Below are 17,555 nucleotides of genomic sequence, written 5' to 3' on the forward strand. Positions count from 1 at the left end.
GAAGGGCGAGACCGTAGCTTCACTCCCTGTCGACGGAGGAACCGTTGTAGCTTCTCTCCCTGTCGACAGAGACGAGATCACGAGTGCCAATAGCCCTCGGTGAAGGCCGAAACTGCGGAGATGTCCACCGACCAGGAGATGAAGCACGAGTCGGGAGGTGAAGTGTTGCACCTTTTTTTTTCTTGGTAATGATTTCTCCCTGTGCCACACCTTGGAGGCACTTTTGTTTCTCCCAACTGCATGCATACGTAAGTGAACATGTGCTAAACAAAAATAACCGTCACTCGCAAAAAACCAAACAAACAAAAATAACAGCCACGCAAGTGAACTAGTGCGTGGTGCGTAGGATTTAAGTAGGAGTGGATGTCACCCCTTTGAATTTGTACGTGCTTGATCTCGTACAATATTTCTCTGGGCTCGACCGTAGAATAGAACCAGTAGCAAAATAAGAGAGCCCACCCCGGACAGGCATATGCAATTGTACTTTATTTGCTTGCGCATATACACACTTATATAGTACATTTTATACCCCCTCAAAAAAACTTCGAAACTACTGTGCGAAAGATCTTTCCTGGCCTTTGCTCATACTTAACTATGGTAGTACGACAAACATAAAAAATAATCAAAATTACATTCAAATATGTAGGCCGCCTAGTAACGACTACAAGCACTGAGCCGGGATGAAACGCGTCATCAATGGGCTCAGACTGGATGATGATGATGGCAACCGGGTGTGCAACCGAGGCGTAGAAAGCAGCGATTAGCTAGCCATCGACGACGACGTCTTTAACCACCCATTATTGTTGCTAGCAGCTAGCGTTGCAAAAAAGATGAAGCGTGTTGTGGTGCACGCACACGCAGGAGACACGACGATTCGATCGTGTGCTCCATGGTCACTTGATCACACCTGCTGTCATGTTGTAGAAACTGCTCGGTACACGGCAAGGAAAGAAAGGAAAAGCAAAAAAAAAACGATCGCCGAGCTGAAAGAATGCAGTGGGTCCGGCCGGTGTGCATCGCCGGGAAAACCGGTGTGCATGGCAAGAACATTCTCCGCGCGCGTCTTTCGGAGGAGCGCTGCTGCCAAGTGCCAGCCCTCAGGCAGCGGAACCGAAATGATTGGATGGAAAAGAGAGGGGAAAAGAAGGCCATGTGGATGTGGGTGGACATCCATCGGTTGCCTCGCCAACGGGAAAAGCAAAGAGAGAGCACAGCACAGGGTCGGTCGATTCACCGATGTGCACATGCCACTACCGTAGCCCGTACCCACGGCAGCTAGAAAAACACGTCCGGGTTCGTTCAGACTTCAGAAGATTACTGCTACTAAAACTACTTTGCCGGACTGGTTGCAAGTGTCCCTGAATCCCGGGGCGTTCCATGCGCCAAGTTGCTGCTAGCACGACATGGACGGAGGAGCAGCGGGAACGGAGGCATGGACGCCGCGCTGAAATTCTTCGGATCCTGGCGTCCACGCGATCCTGGATCTGATCATTGATAGTGGCACACTGTTGACGAGTCTGTATGACGGTCAAGCAAAGGGACCGAGGGACCATCAGCCCGCTCATCATTCCCTTTCCACTTTCTTTCTTTCTTTCTTTCTTTCTTTCTTTGTCACCCGGGCCCACGTCCAAGGCTCCCCGGGACCACGTGCATGCCCTGGTCTGACTGCGGTCAAAGGTACTAGAAAAGGGCACGGTCAACGGGAGACCTGTAACCTGTTAGGCTCGGTAATAATATGCTGCTAATCTCCAGCGTTTGCGTGTGAGTGTGTGACCAAGCTCCCCACTGGCAGGCAGGCATTGGCAAAGCGTCTGGGGAAACCAACTCTGGCTCCGGTGCGCGCGCGCTTCCCGATGGCGAGCGAATGCATGGACGGACACGGAGAGGAGTCTGGGCAAGGGAGGGTCGGGTCCAAGGAGTTGGGTGGCGTGGCACGCAAACTTCTTCATCTGGATGGACGGATGGGTAGATGCCGGTGGCACGCACGCAGAGGCCGGGGCTTGTTGACCGCGTCAGGTGGTGAACAGAACGGCTGCTGCTCCGGCCAAGCAAGCACTGATCAGTCAGGCAGATTTCCTATCGTCGCGTCCCGTCGCATCGGATCCGCTTCTCCTCTCCTCAATCGGCTCGGCCCTGCTTTTCTTTTCTTGCTTTGCTCGCAATCGCAGCAGCGAATAACGATGCCCCTCGGATCTGCCTGCGCGCGCGCGCCACTCATCTATCTCCATCTCGGAAAGAAAGATGGCATTGCTCTGGGTTTGGTGGAAACCAAGGCGAGATGCATGATGCGCAATCATAATTAATCATGCCACACGCTACTAGTACTCCAAGTTTAACTTTTCACAAACCAACATACGCTACTAGTTTTTTTTAGCATAGCATATACCCTACTAGTTTACTGTACACCTTGCAAAATTTGGTCTAACAAACGGTATCGCCTGCCTTTGTAAGCTTGTATGCACGTGAATTGCGAAACAAAACATAAATAAGCAGCAGGGAAAGAAATTTGTCTATGACGTAGAATGGACTCTGAAGTTTCTATATACAGCATTAGTAGTAGTATTTCTTATTCGCGACGTGCATCAAGAATTATCCCCTTTTCACGTCAATCTCAAGCCTAAACTAAAACAGAGTGTTACTGTGCAAGATACGTCATCAACAAACGACTGGTTATTACGCTAACCCAAATGGCCAGGGTACTGTATTGATTAACATCATCGCCATATGTACAACACTACAACAGTGAGTCGTGATATATACGTACTACTGTGTCACGAGGCTAAATATTTATGTACACCAAGGGGCCTGCCTGCTTGTCGTCGTGGGAGAAGGCGCCGGCTTACCCAGGCCGGAGTAGCTATTTCCACACCTTGACTGCGCCGTCTCTGCTGGCCGATATCAACCGCTGGCTCGACAAGTTGACGGAGGCCAACGCGAGGATCGCGTCCCGGTGGCAGCCGGCAGAATCGGCGGCGGCCATCGCGAGCTGCGTCTTGTGCGTCAATCTGGACGCCGGTGTAGGCGGTTTGCACGATTCCTGCACACAACGTCGTATTCTGTATCAAATAGCCGTGCAGGAATTCAGCAGCAGCAGTTTGGAGGTTAAAAGGGACAGGCATGTGAATTCAAAAGGTTCTTTAGTTGGTAGAGAACTTATTTTTACAATGTTTTTTCCTAGAGAACTATTACTGCGTAACTTCAGATAAACAAGAGAAACAAAACAATGATGCTATCTTGACAAACTTACCTGCACAACCTGTACACCATAGCTGGATCGTATGTCGTAAAACTCGTCGTTTCCAACTCCTTTTGCTGAAGGACCAGCGATGCAGAAGCTTTGCTCAGGTCTTCAAAATCATCAAACAGGATATATATTAATAACACATGTTGTGAAGGGGAAAAAAATGCAGAAGCAAGAGTGTATAGTAGTAATATTCTCCAACCTGGCCTGGTCCCAGTAACGTATCTTTAAATCTGTTCCGCCGGTCAACAGATCTCCCCCTGGCAAAGGAAGCAGGCACCGGATGCCTGGAAGGCGTGGAGGCGGATCGGCCAGTTCCTCAATTCTGTACTTGTAGTTTCCTGCTCGCCTCACGTCTTTGGCGGTTGTCTTGTTAAGAGGTTTTGATGGTGTCTTTGGCGTAACAGCATCATTCTCGGTGCCTGCTGTCCTGAACATCTGTAGTGTTTCAATGTTTTAGATGCCAATACATATTTCAAAGGTGCTGCTACTTATACAAAATGATATAAAGCACATGAAAAAACAGAAAAAAAAAGGCATTCCACAATCTAAGTCATGTGAAGTAACATCATGAGCTTTCTATATCAGGATAGAAAAGTTTTCACTTATGAGGGTGTGGCATCAGTAATCTCTCAAAGGCAAGTAAATGACATGTTTATCACCAGGATACTACTGTATAATATAAAGCTATACAATTACCTGGTGGCAGCTACCATTCTCAGCATTCCACAAGGAGACTTCATTGCAACCCGCAGCCACAAAAACGAGTGGTCTTCCACTAGAAGATATTGAGTTGTGTGGTGGTATAAGCAAGCACAATTTCTCTATAGGGCTTACTGTGGAATAGTTCCATGAGTTAACAGGCAGCAAAAACCTATGATCCCACAACGTAAGAACACCTCTTGAAGACCCTGAGATAAACCAATTTCCACACTGGCCCATCACGAGTGCCGAGATATAACCCTCCTCCGGTGACGATTTAAATGACCAAGATTCTGAATTGGACCTTGTATCCCATTTATGGATGTCACAATGTTCAGTGCTGAAAAGGATGGTTGGGCTAAAGCTATCCGATGAACAATTTACAACACTGAGAATTGCACCTTCTTTCAGATCTTTCCTTTTTACATTAACGATGCCAGAATACCTCTCTGTAGAACTCCCAGCTCCACGTGCACAGTCGACAGAAAACAAGTGCAATGTGCCATCGCTAGCACCAGCAACGACCTGCGAACTGCCACAAAGCATTGTTGTACATAGAGCTCGGCTACTACCCAAGCTATAGGTTAACCTAGATCTGAAGGCAATGTCCTTTTCCAACTTTCTTGTATCCCATATCTTAATACTCGAGTCATCCGAAGCCGTCACAAAAAAGGAATTGTCGTCTGACACGGCAATATCATTGACAGACAAGCGATGTTCCTGGAGATGTGCCACTAGAATTCCACGAGGCTTCCAACCTGTCTCCAGAGCCACCGATGATCTGGTGAAGGAGGGCGATACTGCTGTCTCAGAGTTGGAACCGCCATCACCTGGCACAGGAGAGCTGCTCTTCCTTGGGTCACTGATGCTTAAATCACCATGCTTGCTACTGAAATGATTCTCTCTAGTCTGGAAGCCTTGAACTGAACTTGATAAAGCTGGATGCCGATTGGATTCCCAGGGCATATATATTTCTCCTAAACCACGCTTATCAGTATTAACAGAATATGATGGTATTCCTTTAGACAATCCATCATAAAATGAAATACTCCCAGCAGATGCATGTGGCGCATAGCCATAATATAACGATTTATCCGAAGAAATTGAATCTTTGATGTCCAAAGTAGATGTTCTCGACCTTACAGCATCTTCCAGAGCAGCAGAGGACACACTTTGTGCTGTAGCAGGATATCTTCCACCATGTAATATCTGTTCCTTTTTAACATCACCCTTCAGTAAAACCTCTCCTGTGTCCTTGGCAAGATCTAAAGCTTGGTATAAGACTGATTTCGAGACTGGAGGCTTAAGACATGCAAGAAGAGCAGTTTCAGACAATGAAGGTGGCTCCCTGTGTAGAAATTGCCTTAAATGTGGAGAAAGGTACACATAAGTATCTACAGGCCCTAAGCTCTCACTACAGGCAGCAATAAGCCTTACAGCAGACCATTTAACCCACTGAATTGGATGACATAGTAATGGAAGGGCCTTCCCAAATAAGCCAACGATTACCCTTTTCCTCAGATAACTGCTTTTGCACATCATGGTTAAGCAATCAAGTACGTTTACAACCACAGCCTCCATATCATCGCTTAGTGCCTGTTCAAGATAGGGCAAGAGATATTCCTCAACACTTCTTGAACCAATGAAGTAGCAAACAACGACGATTTGACCAAAGTAAACTGCACGGAGTTGCTCATCATGGTCATTTAGAAATGCTGGGAGTATAGGAAGAAGAAAATCATTACTTTGTCTGTGCCCAAAAAAGTAACATAGATAACCTATATCTTGCAGGAGAGCTCTGCGGACATTAGGTGTCTGCTTAGGTCCCATCACCAACTCTTGCACAATGTCATAAATATTTCTCCTCAGACGTGCAAGTTGACGATCAATTTTATCATCCTTCTTCTTTGCTGGTGCATCTGCAGACTGTGATGCAGCAGCCACCACTGATTTGTCTAGAGGCCCAGTATCAGCTATGCTCCGAGAACGAAGCAGGAATCTATAAGCTGTTAAAGCCAGCTTATAAATGTTACTAGCATAGCAAACTCTAACACTCTCCTCTGCATCATCTGGGAGCAAAGAAAGCATCGGGAGGATATACTCAGGGAATATCATTGCATCGCTGATAGGGAAGTCTTGAACAAGACACAGAACATCAGACAAGGTTTCCAGAGCAGCACAGCGAACAATGGCAGCTGGATCTGAGAGCATTGCAATAACATAGGGAACAACCAGCTGTAAGCGACTATCATCATCTATGTATGTGGAAGAGATCTTCAGAAGAATGAGACTGGCCCTTCTCAGTTCTGGTTTTTTGACACTTCGTATGGATGAGCATATTAATGATGCAAGCAAGACCATGCCTTCACAGCTCACCTTGGAGTGTGTCTGTTGGAAAATGTCAAAACTATAGGTATCCGATTGGGAATCATAACCAGACACTAAAGAAAGTAAATTGCTCTTGGAGATCTTGTGCACATGGGATACATCATCATTCTGAGCTGCCAAGACACTTGTAGTTTGACTTCGTGTTTCATTAGGCTGCTGCAAGGGCCCAATACCATTTGACTTTGTGTCTCCATGGTTGTTCCTTTGCTCAACTTCCTTGAGAAGGAGATTGAGGTCTCCAACAATCTGCCGATGGTCTCCAGGAATGTTTATCTTAACCAAAGATGCGCTTTGGGCAGATTCTCTCGGTGAATTTGCAGCTTGTCCTCCAATGCCTTTCTCCCCAGATACTTGAATTTGTTCACATGCTAAGCCACTTATCATCATGTCATGTATCCTTTCAAAATTTTCCTGTGTCTTCTCAACCTGTACAAATAAAAGTATGTTAGGAGCTCATGGTGAAGAGTAGTGGATGGATCAGAGAATTAACACAAACTTCAACAATCCTTACCCTGGCATCTGAGCCAAGTGGAACAATATCCGAGAAAAACTTGTGCAGAAATCTTGAAAAATAGGTTGGAAAAACAACAGTTGCATATTTTTGCAGATAGCTTTTACATGATAGCCTTTCTTTGGGGTCCAACTGAATCATGTGAAGTACCATATCTTGGATACCAGCATCTTGTATCTGAAAGAACAAATTAACAGTGAGCACCTTGTCTTGTGATACATGGTACAATGGGCATAATGAATGGCTGGTATATCTCGAAGGAATATTGCAACCATGTTGGATAACATAAGCAAACACCAGCAGAATCAGTGGGAGATGCACGCAAATGAAAGCATGTTCATACTTACTCCCTACAGCATGCATTTTCAGTACATATGCTTCACAAACGAATTGCAACTAAGAAAGAATGTATACCTATGGAGTATGGACTGGTCAAATTCGTATTAATTGATTTAGATCCACAGAGAAAATATCTTTTTGCACGAAAGACCCGTTAACCCTTACCCTATTGTTTACTCAGTCAATGAAGATTCAGATATGGAAATTTTATCACCAATTAAAGTTCTACGATTGCACTAAATTCAGCAATGGATCATCCACTTAAACTTGTCCATATGTATCCTCTTAGGGCCTGGGAAAAAACAAATCATGCAACTATAGGCGGTAGGTACTACTCTAAGTCATAGTCCAAGAGGTATGAAAAGTTCAGTTTAGGACAAATCATGCAACCAGCAAGTTAAGAACAGAATACCCAAGTAATCAATTTTGTATGTGTTGGTCACAAAAATTCCAACATCAAACAAGATCACTGTAGGAATAAGGAACATGACTAAATGAATTGTTGGTCCTACTTCCCAAGGAACAAGTACTACTGGCCCTATTATAGCAAGAAGCCAAGAAGTAATTCTGCAGGCACCCAGGGAGCGACCAGGATGTTACAGTTGCTCAGAATGAATAACAGACATGTCAACCTCAAGTTCTATGTTAGAGAAACAACAGCTACGAAATAATTCAGAACAAATACGGAAACTATTTTGATGTACAAAAAACTATTTCAAATACCAAGAAAAGAACAGAAAACCTTTTCTAGGGTATGCGTTGGATCATACTGGCCACGCCGATAAGCAAGCAGTTGTGAAAGCTCAAAAAGTGGCTGACCCTCCAGAAAAAGTTCAGCAAGAACGCACCTGGAAAGAAGGAAAAAATAGTTTGCCAATCAGTAAATAAGGAAATAAAAATCCATCAGATCAGTTTATAATTTTAGCACAGTAGAGTACTGAAGAAAAGATAAGTAGCTAGTGAAGAAACACAGGAAAATCAACATCTTCATTTAAGTAACAACTCTTCTTATTTCTAACTGCACAGCACTCCTAAATCTCGATAAAGAAAAATGTGATGCAATATTTGCGAAAATGCATGCCGCCTTAAGTGAATCCAAAATAGCTCCAAATTCTTCCCCAGTATATAGTAAAACTCAGTACTTCACTGGTGGGTACATTGTCTCAAGGTGAAGATACCAATGTTTTCGAGTCGATGAGTCGACGAGTCGCTCAGGGGGGGCGACTCTAGACTAGTCTAGACTAGTCTAGACTCATGGTCGATGAGTCGACATGGCGACGAGTCGACCTGAGTTAAGCAGCAGCCAGGGGAGGAGCACAAGTGCTCAACAGCAGCAGCAGCAACAAGGGGAGGGGCACACCAGCAGCCACATCAACCAGGGGAGGAGGGGAGGAGCAGAACAGCAGGAACAACAACCAGGGGAGGGGAGGAGCACAGTAGCAGGGGAGGAGGGGAGGAGCACACCATAGGAGGGGAGGAGCAGAACAGCAGCAGGGGCAACCAGGGGTGGCGGCTGGAGAGGGTTCGATCGGGGGAGGGGGTTGGGGATGATCGATCTAGGTTTCCAGGGGAGATGGGCCGGCCCATATAACAGTTGGGCTCAATTTAAGTGAGTCGCTCGACCCAGAAAGAGCGACTAGTCGTGACTAGTCGAGACTAGTCGCTCGAGTCGCTCGACTCATGCCAGGAGTCGAGTCGAGAGTTTGAGTCGAACCTGGAGCAGCGATTCATCGACTAGTCGTCGACTAGTCGCGACTAGTCGAACGACTCGAAAACAGAGGAAGATACAATGCATTGCAGCAACATACATCATGTATGGCTGACACAACAGGTCGATTGTAATCTTCCAATAACCATCAGATTTCGTCTGATAAGAAAATCCCCCTTTTGTCACATAAAGAGGTCAAAGGACAATACATCACATATGATCAAATTAACATGTTCAAGCAAACGATAGTGATCAGTAATCTATCATTAACATGCAAAATGGAAAGTACACATATCCCAATGGAAGAACACAACTCCCGATCAAATTAACAAAGATGTTCCACAAGACAACACTGCATACCCGAGAGAGAATATGTCCATAGATGGTTTCAGAGGTGCATCTGAGGAAACTTGGGACTCAGCACCATGTTCGTGGAATCTCTGGAGAAAAAATGGAGTTTAGTTTATTTCACAGTACAAATAAAAATGTGCCATCAAAAAGAAGTTATAAGCTAACAAAGATATATAGCATAAAAGTGCATCACATTACAGCTGGACATTGTGAATGGATGTTGTGGTATGCTTCTTTCTTATTCTTGGTGTTCAGCAGAACTTGTAAGTTCATGCCGGGAGCTGCTATTTTGTATGTACTATAGATTTGCTAAACTGTCTGAATTGGCCTGGTATAAATGTTTTTGGATCATTTATATAGTTTGTCAATCAGAAGTGATATCTTATCATGCTTTTGTGAACCCAGTTGCTTCGGGTGGTGCTGTAGAAGTTATACAGGCCTTTCTACTGATATATTCTTGTACTCCGTCTATTTCATATTAGAGGTCCCCATTGTTTTGCTTCAGTTTCTCATTACAAAGCTTGTGCTCTTATCTAAAACATCTATTAATTGCAGGCTTTTCCTATTGTACCCTCGTTTGAATGATGGAGATGCAGTGAGAGCAAGCATTTCAGTGAAGAGCATCTATTAACAAACTACTAGTAGCATGTAACAATTGTTACACCAATGGTAGCAAGCAAACTGAGATAAAGTGGATAAAAGAGCATTGAAGTTTTGAATATAATTTAGGTGAAGGGACTAACTTCAGGTGCAAGATAGCATCTTCGCCTTCCTCCAGTGTCAAAGAAGAACGAAAAATCAGACGGATCATCATCCGGGATGTAAGTTGGTTTAAAAGACGCAAAGTCCGTGAGGTATAGCCAGTTCCATGAGGTCACCAGTACATTCTCACATTTTATGTCACCTAACATAAACAGCAGCGTAAATATATATTTTTAGGAGAACAGCAGTGTAAATACAAATGAAAGAAAAACACTACTGCTCATATAACTTAAGAGAAAACCTTCTCACCATGGCAAACTCCCTTACTATGGCTCTGCTCCACAGCATGGATTAACTGCACAACCAAATTGAGCTAAGTCGACAACCATATCTGGAAAGGAAAGGAATGAAGAACGACTCTTACATGTGCCACTAGTTTAAGGCTACACTTAGCAAAGAGGTTGTACAACTTCCTATAGAAGTCTCCCACATGATCGACTCTTTCACCTTTGTAACAACTACTAATGACCATCCGACAGCATGGACAAAAAAGAAATAAAGGGCGCACCTGAAAAGCAAGCCATTTCTTCTCAATTTGACTGAGGAAAGGGCGTGTACTAAGTCTATCATGCAGATTGCTGTAGGAGTACTGCCTCAGGAGATATGCTGCCTTGTCCGTCTGAAACCAAACCTGAGAAAACATTCAAAGTCCTGTCAGCATGTGAACCAAGGGAGAGAGAAACATGTCTGCGCAACAAAGGCACTCTCTACACATTGAGAGGCAATGCAATATGTCAATGTTCATTCATCCATGTATCATGTTGTGAGGAAACATCCAAGCAAGTGAGCATACTCAGGTAGATTCATAATAATCCAGAAAGAAGAAACCCCTAACAAAATATAGTATAACAAGCAAGCAAATCCTGAAAGCAATTTACTCTAAATCTAGCCTTAAAATGACAGTACACCAAGGAAGCAAAAGACTACAAGCAATTAACTATACACCCAGACCCAACCTTGCTGCCTCCGCTGAATGAAACACACTATAAATTGCAACCAGAAGCAAACAGAGATAATAATACACATGTCATAGAAATTCGCTAAACCACACTAAATGTCACAGAATAACGCACACATAAACAGCGCCGATTAGTAATCGTTGGTAATGTACAGGCGAAACAAACAGAAGAGCGAGGCCTGACCTGGAAGGGCCAGACGTGGGAGCCCTCGAGCCCCTGGAACGCCCTCCGGATCCGCTCCAGCCTCCGCTCATGGTCCTGCGAGGCAACAGGCAGATCTTCTCAGGACCGCCCGGCCGCCCAAACCGAAGGGGGAAGGGGATGCGGCGGTTACCTTGAGGTCGAGGGGCTCCCCGGCGCGCTTGAAGTAGACCTTGACGAGGAGGAGGCCCTCGTCGTGCTTGCAGAGGACGGACTTGAGGAAGCGGCCGCGGCTGACGAGGTCGAGCAGCACGAGGTTGTAGGTGGAGGGCAGGTCGTGCAGGTAGTACTCCGTCGCCGACGCCTGCGTCGTCCGCGCGATCTTGTTCCCCATCCCCGCGGCGGCGCCCCCTCTGCCTCTCCTGTCCCCGCCGCCGCGGCGGAGGGGCTCGGTCGGCTCGGCTCGCCGGGGCGGGAGCCGGGGTGGGGCGCGGTGGGGTTTTGCTTCTGGGCGCGGGTTCCGCGGAGGGGAGGGGAGGTGCGTGGCGTGGGGCGGAGGCGATCGATGATGGGGTCTGATGGGAGGACGCCGGTTGAATTGGGGGAGAAGAGAAGGAGGCTGGACCGCGGCGCGGAGGTGTGTCGTGTTGGGCTCTCCATCGGAAACCAATCCAACCCCCTGCCTACTGGCCTGACTCTGATCCGGTGGGAAAGGAACCCGGTTCGGTTTACAAAACCATTAGCACCGACTTTTTTTTTGAAAAACATTTGTTCCTTTTTTTTCAAAAACAATGTACTATGGTGTAGAAGTATTCAGATTTGTCAGGGAGTAGTGCCTCGAGGCAACACGGCCAAGACCTCGCAGGAGTCGTCCCCGGCGACACGGCCAGGACCTCGCCGGAGACGGGACGACGCGGCGTGGGAGGAGAGGGAGGGGGGTTGGGCGGAGAACCCGACTAGAGGAGAAGACTCGGGTGGAGGAGGAAGATGCAGTGTCAGCCGTCGAATTTCAATCAGAAAAAAATTGACTGAAACATCTTCTTTTTCCAAGCAGTTGTCACAAGGTATTTTGTATTACCTCCTTCCCACATTACTTGTCTAGATACGGATGTATCTAAGACAACTAATTCGGGACGGAGGTAGCACATCATAGGGATACATGCACATGCGTGAAATACTCGAGTTACGATTGGCAAAGCAAATGCTACTAATTCACCATTGTTCTCCATGGTATGATTTGGCAAACAAAAACACGAGTCAGACGCTTGCACTTGCAACACATCAAACATGACAAGATCTTATATCAAACATGATAACCTACACACACACACTGCAACTCGTCGGGGACTATTCAGCTGACGCCGGGACTCAACATGCTGCTGCAAGTACACCGAATTGGTGGTTGGAGCTTCGATTGGTGTCCCGGCTTCGGCCTGAAGAGAAGATGCAGCATCAAATTCCTAGCCTTTTATGTCGAGGGCCGGTTAAGCTCCTGCAATGGACATGAAAGATTAGCCGTGAGCTAGTGGATGTGCAAAGGAAAAGAGGGGCTTAAGCATGTGGAATTCTTACTACTACTACTATTGATGGCCGCTGGCATCGTGAAGCGGCTCTTCGCTCCCGTTTCCAGATTCTGCAACATGTTTTCCCGTTAGTCAGAAAGGAAGCAACAGCAGTAAGAGATGGCTGTGGTGTCAGGAGCGAGCAAGTACCGGTAATAGCTGCCAGATTTTCCTCTTTGTACATTCCAAGAGGTGACCCGTGCACGGATAAGAGCATCTCGCCATTCTTGGGTTGTCTTACTGATTTCGGTGCCATGCCAAAAGAGAGTCGACTGCTCGTGGCCTGTTCAGGGTTATGTTACAGCACAATATGTGAGCTCAGAAGGAGATTCAAGATCAAACATTTCGTGTCAAGAGGGTTAAACACAAACCCCGGGTGTCTGTAGAGAATCTGGTGCTCCTATCGTTTGGCTCTCGCGCAGCTCACTCCAGTTCTTCAAAGGATCAGAGAAAAATAAAGAGTTGTCAAGGGTACAGAAAAATCATCCCATACCATCACTGTACAAAAGAAATACTTACAAAGTTGTTAAAATCAAAACTGTTCTCGATGAAGTTCTTCTGCACTGCACGCATCATATAATAAGGTGAGAAGATCAGTCGAGTCAAGCTGCTTTGGTGCCTATAAAAGTACATGAACAACAAGTAGATAGCGTTTGAACCTGAATCTCCTGAGAAATGAAAACCAGCAGCAGTTGCCAATGACGTGATCGAAGCTCGCGAAACCTTGTCATCCCTCTGGTCTCCATTTATGAGATCATCCCAGTCTTTCCATTTCAACTCAAGCTCACCCTGCTCTTCGTTCCGTACAACTGACACGTTGGGCAAGTTCTCCTGAAAAAATTGCAAGGCGGGTGTTTCTAGTTGCTCCTTGGAAATGTAGGATCGCACCAGACGCAGCCGGGAGAGCACGCTCTCAGTCTCTGCTGCTTGAATAGCTCTGATGGCAGCTTTCCGACGTATGACTATTCATTGAGGACAGTAGATTAGCAATTGAATCCTGATAATTACGTTAAGGTAAAGGACAGTGCATCTATGATGAAAGAGAGTTCAGATTTTGACATGGCAGCTGAAAGAGAGTTCCCTTCAAAAGAATCGTAGTGAGAGTTTGATCAGGCATGCTAGAGCCAAGTGCCCAGAGAATAAGATGTCTGTATATTTGCACTAGATTACAACCTTCCTATTGACATTAGATTTCAAAAAAGTTCAACCTAAAAAGTGGACTGTATCCTACATTCCTACTCGACTGCCAGGACAAATTGGGGATGGTGAATCCTTTTTTTTTTTTGAAACCAAGGTATTCCCAAAAAAACTGGAAAAATACTTTGCATCCAAAGCAGCGTCTTCCAGCGGCGACCAACGTGGAAGGAAATCTCTTAGGGCGGCCACGAGGGCCAAGAAATGCAGTGCGGCGGCGAGATACGACCTACGGCGGCGAGCGGCGGCACGAGTACGACGGCGCTCTTCCTCCTCCCTCTATCTTTTCTTTCCCCCGCGCCTACTGCTTAGTGTTGCTAGCCACAAATCTAACACCTAAAACTGATTTCGGGCGGGGCGGATTGGGGGGAGGGGAGTTAGGGCTCGGAGGCACGTACACTCTTGGTCGGCGGACCACCGCAGCTTCTCCTCCACCGACGCGTCGGGGCCGGGCGGCGACGGCGGGGACGGCGGTGACGGCGGCGGCTGCTTGGCGGCGGGGCGAGCCCCCCGCTTCTTCCTCGGCGGCATCGCCGCGGGCTTGACGGGAAGGGGAAGGGGAAGGGGAGGGGCGGATTTGGGGAATTGGGGGCTCGGGGAGCTTGGTTTGAACGGGAGAGTGTGGGATCTGTGGCTGTGGGGGAAAAATGAGGGATTTACTTGGGTGTTGTATCGCCATGAGGCCCATGGTTCCCTGGGCTCGTAGAGCCCGCGTGAGAGCCCATGTTGCCGCATGGCAACCAATGTTGTATTTTTCTTTCAGAATTGTTTTATTTTTTAAACACGGTACAGGCACAACCCTATCCAAATAAGCACTTCTGAGAGATAGTCAGTAGATCTTCAACTTATGATTTGCGGCCCAACTTTTTGGAGTATCCGTCCAACACCATTACATAGTAGAGCATCTACAACCAGACCCATTAAATATCACCCTCAAACATCCGCGGACGTGGCCGGCATGTCTGCGGACAGCGCCCGATGACCCCTCAAATGTTCGTGCCTACAGCTATGTCCTTCGTACCAAATTTTCAAATCCATACATTCTCGTGCAACAAAAAATAAGCACACTTAGGTCATGTAGATCACACACATAGCATACAAATAGTTCATCATACTCCCTCCGTCCCAAAATTCTTGTCTTAAATTTGTCTAAATACGGATGTATCAAATCACTTTTTAGTATTAGATACATCCTTATCAAGACAAATCTAAGACAAGAATTTTGGGACGGAGGGAGTACATATCATCGGACTAGAAAAAATTGGCATGTTCTCAATACTAGAGTTATGAAGAGAGTTTACCCGCGGCTGCCCTTGCCTCTTTGTCGCCATAGCGCTGGAAGACGCAACACGGGTCAAGGCAGATTTGCTCGCTCCTGGAGCTGTAGGGGTCGGATGCGGCACCGTCATCCTCCTCCTCCTCCTCCTCCTCCTCCGAAGAGTGCATGAGCATCGTAGGTTTGCTCCAATGCGCAGGCACACGCATCCCGGGCTTACCGCTTCGCCCAGATGTGGGAACGGGTGTCTTCGGCAGCCTTTGCCTCCGAGCCCTTGTTCGACGCGACGAAGCGCGACTCAGCCTCGGCATGCCGGTCCTCCGCCTCGTTCTTGCTGCCGCACCTGGGGCATTTGCCGCATTCGAGGCGGTGTGTAGTGTCATCTTTTAACACAGACTCGGAGTTGGACGTCGCCGAAACGATGACCCAACGCATGGGTTCTGCGACCATCCTGGGAACATTCGGTGAGGAGCACCTATAGAGCCAGCCGACGCTCACCGGCTCCTGTACCGTGGTCGGGCGCCTTGAGACGCGAGGCCACTTGTGCGGACCACATTTAAGCACATGTGCATTGAAAGAGGTCTAAGGCCCCTCCCAATGCTCCACCTTGTACAGGTGCTAAGGGTGTCATGTAGGCGAAAAATCTGATGTGGCAAGACAATTAAAAGGAGAGAGATGAGTTTGGTGACCCCAGTGTAAGTGCATCTAGTGCCCCTTAGTGATTTTAGTGTATTGAAGACTTATAGGTTAAGGGACTAATATGTTTGTGAGTGTACACAGGCTCTATAAGTCAATGAGGAGTTTGATACTTAAAGTGAAAGTCGACCCCTAAAAATGAATGTCTTCGGTTGAAGACTTTGGTTCTCCTGAAGACTTCGAAAGTGAAGAAATTGGTGTGACCTTGAAGACTTCGATATTCATGTGAGGAATCTGGAGCGTGAAGACTTTTGTTTTCGTAGTTTCATTTTCTTCTTCTTGAGTCATAGGAAACACCGTACTGTTAAAGGGGGTCGAGGTAATACTAAGGAAACCGATTTCCAAGTGATGCTCATCTCAAAATCCTACACCTACCCAATCCTTCGTGTGAAGCCATTGGAAATCTCATATCAGTTCAGTCAATTTCTTCAGTGATAGAGACGAAGATCTTCTGGTCTCTGAGGAATATGTTCTTATTGAGGAGTTAGGAATTCGCCAGTGCGGATTGCCTACACAGTGAGGAACATGATAGCCCTGAGGAATTCGAACCTCAAATCCGACCGTTGTTGTGCTACGCGCCAGCTCTCCAAAATATCCTACCACCTAACGGTCATATCAGACAAGGGCATTTATGTCTTATCATGTCGGGCTACTCCCTAGGCTATAAATAGCCGCCCCCTACAACCACTAGCTGGTTGGCTGCTCCGAGAGAAACTGACACTTGTCATTTGAGAGCATCCCATTCCTCTGAGGACTTTGAGCGAAAATCATCAAGTGAGGAAAACCCAAATCCCAAAACCCAAACCTACAAACACCAAAGTGATTGGGCATCACTTAAGAGATTGTTCCTGTGTGGAACCGATGCTTGTTACCTTTGAGGATTGTGTATCCTCCAGACGTGTAAGTGCATCTAGTGCCCCTTAGTGATTTTGGTGTATTGAAGACTTATAGGTTAAGGGACTGATGCGTTTGTGAGTGTACACAGGTCTATAAGTCTATGAGGAGTTTGATATTTACAGAGAAAGTCGACCCCTAAAAATGAAGTTCTTCGACTGAAGACTTTGGATTTCTGAAGACTTTCCGAAGACTTTGAAAGTGAAGAAATTGGTGTGACCTTGAAGACTTGGTAATCATTCAAGGAACATGAAGCTTGAAGACTTTTGATTTTATAGTTTCATTTTCTCTTTTTTGAGTCATAGGAAACACCGTACTGTTAAAGGGGGTCGAGGAAATACTAAGGAAAAATTTCCATGTGATGCTCAACTCAAAATCCTACACCTACCAATCCCTTCGAGTGAAGCCATTGGAAATCTCATATAGTTCAGTCATATTCTTCAGTGACAGAGACAAAGTTCTTCTAGTCTCTGAGGAATTTGTTCTGATTGAGGAGTTAGGAATTCGCCAGTGCGGATTGCCTACACAGTGAGGAACATGATAGCCCTGAGGAATTTGAGACTCAAAATTCCGACCGTTGTTTTGCTACGCGCCAGCTGTCCCAAAATATCTACCCACCTAACGGTCATATCAGACAAGGGCATTTATGTCTTATCATGTCGGGCTGCTCCCTAGGCTATAAATAGCTGCCCCCTACAACCACTAGCTGGTTGGCTGCTCTGAGAGAAACTGACACTTGTCATTTGAGAGCATCCCATCCTCCGAGGACTTTGAGTGAAAATCATCAAGTGAGGAAAACCCAAACCCAAACCCAAACCTTCAAAACCCCAA

The 17,555-nt window shown here is 46.4% G+C and overlaps 2 protein-coding genes across 2 annotated transcripts; both read right to left on the reverse strand.

Moving 5' to 3' along the window:
* Positions 1 to 2,543: 2,543 nt before the first annotated feature.
* On the reverse strand, positions 2,544 to 11,693 carry LOC119323458 (serine/threonine-protein kinase VPS15-like). Its single transcript, XM_037597126.1, has 12 exons — positions 11,296 to 11,693; positions 11,145 to 11,219; positions 10,511 to 10,633; positions 10,252 to 10,297; positions 9,984 to 10,144; positions 9,250 to 9,329; positions 7,924 to 8,029; positions 6,843 to 7,019; positions 3,941 to 6,757; positions 3,444 to 3,679; positions 3,248 to 3,347; positions 2,544 to 3,037 (listed from the first exon to the last, which is right to left on the reverse strand). The coding sequence occupies exons 1-12, from the start codon at positions 11,494 to 11,496 to the stop codon at positions 2,858 to 2,860; spliced, it is 4,302 nt and encodes a 1,433-aa protein (XP_037453023.1). The 5' UTR covers positions 11,497 to 11,693; the 3' UTR covers positions 2,544 to 2,857.
* A 575-nt stretch (positions 11,694 to 12,268) lies between these two features.
* LOC119323082 lies at positions 12,269 to 14,467 on the reverse strand. The gene is made up of 7 exons (XM_037596656.1): positions 14,257 to 14,467; positions 13,324 to 13,626; positions 13,184 to 13,227; positions 13,036 to 13,098; positions 12,815 to 12,947; positions 12,675 to 12,735; positions 12,269 to 12,594 (listed from the first exon to the last, which is right to left on the reverse strand). Exons 1-6 carry the CDS (start codon positions 14,387 to 14,389, stop codon positions 12,683 to 12,685), a joined length of 729 nt encoding a protein of 242 aa, XP_037452553.1. The 5' UTR covers positions 14,390 to 14,467; the 3' UTR covers positions 12,269 to 12,594; positions 12,675 to 12,682.
* Positions 14,468 to 17,555: the final 3,088 nt, after the last annotated feature.

The sequence above is a fragment of the Triticum dicoccoides genome, chromosome 6B, assembly GCF_002162155.2.
Source record: "Triticum dicoccoides isolate Atlit2015 ecotype Zavitan chromosome 6B, WEW_v2.0, whole genome shotgun sequence".
NCBI lineage: Eukaryota > Viridiplantae > Streptophyta > Magnoliopsida > Poales > Poaceae > Triticum > Triticum dicoccoides.

What these genes read in the sequence shown, in the direction of transcription:
- LOC119323082 (XM_037596656.1), bottom strand. Translation starts at nt 14,389, where the DNA reads ATGCCGCCGAGGAAGAAGCGGGGGGCTCGCCCCGCCGCCAAGCAGCCG. An exon ending in GTTTTGATTTTAACAACTTT is followed by an intron (nt 13,099 to 13,183) that starts GTAAGTATTTCT and finishes GATCCTTTGAAG; the next exon opens with AACTGGAGTGAGCTGCGCGA. An exon ending in AAATCTGGCAGCTATTACCG is followed by an intron (nt 12,736 to 12,814) that starts GTACTTGCTCGC and finishes AACATGTTGCAG; the next exon opens with AATCTGGAAACGGGAGCGAA.
- LOC119323458 (XM_037597126.1), bottom strand. Translation starts at nt 11,496, where the DNA reads ATGGGGAACAAGATCGCGCGGACGACGCAGGCGTCGGCGACGGAGTAC. An exon ending in CCCACGTCTGGCCCTTCCAG is followed by an intron (nt 10,634 to 11,144) that starts GTCAGGCCTCGC and finishes ATGTTTTCTCAG; the next exon opens with GTTTGGTTTCAGACGGACAA. An exon ending in TAGTAAGGGAGTTTGCCATG is followed by an intron (nt 10,145 to 10,251) that starts GTGAGAAGGTTT and finishes TGTTTATGTTAG; the next exon opens with GTGACATAAAATGTGAGAAT.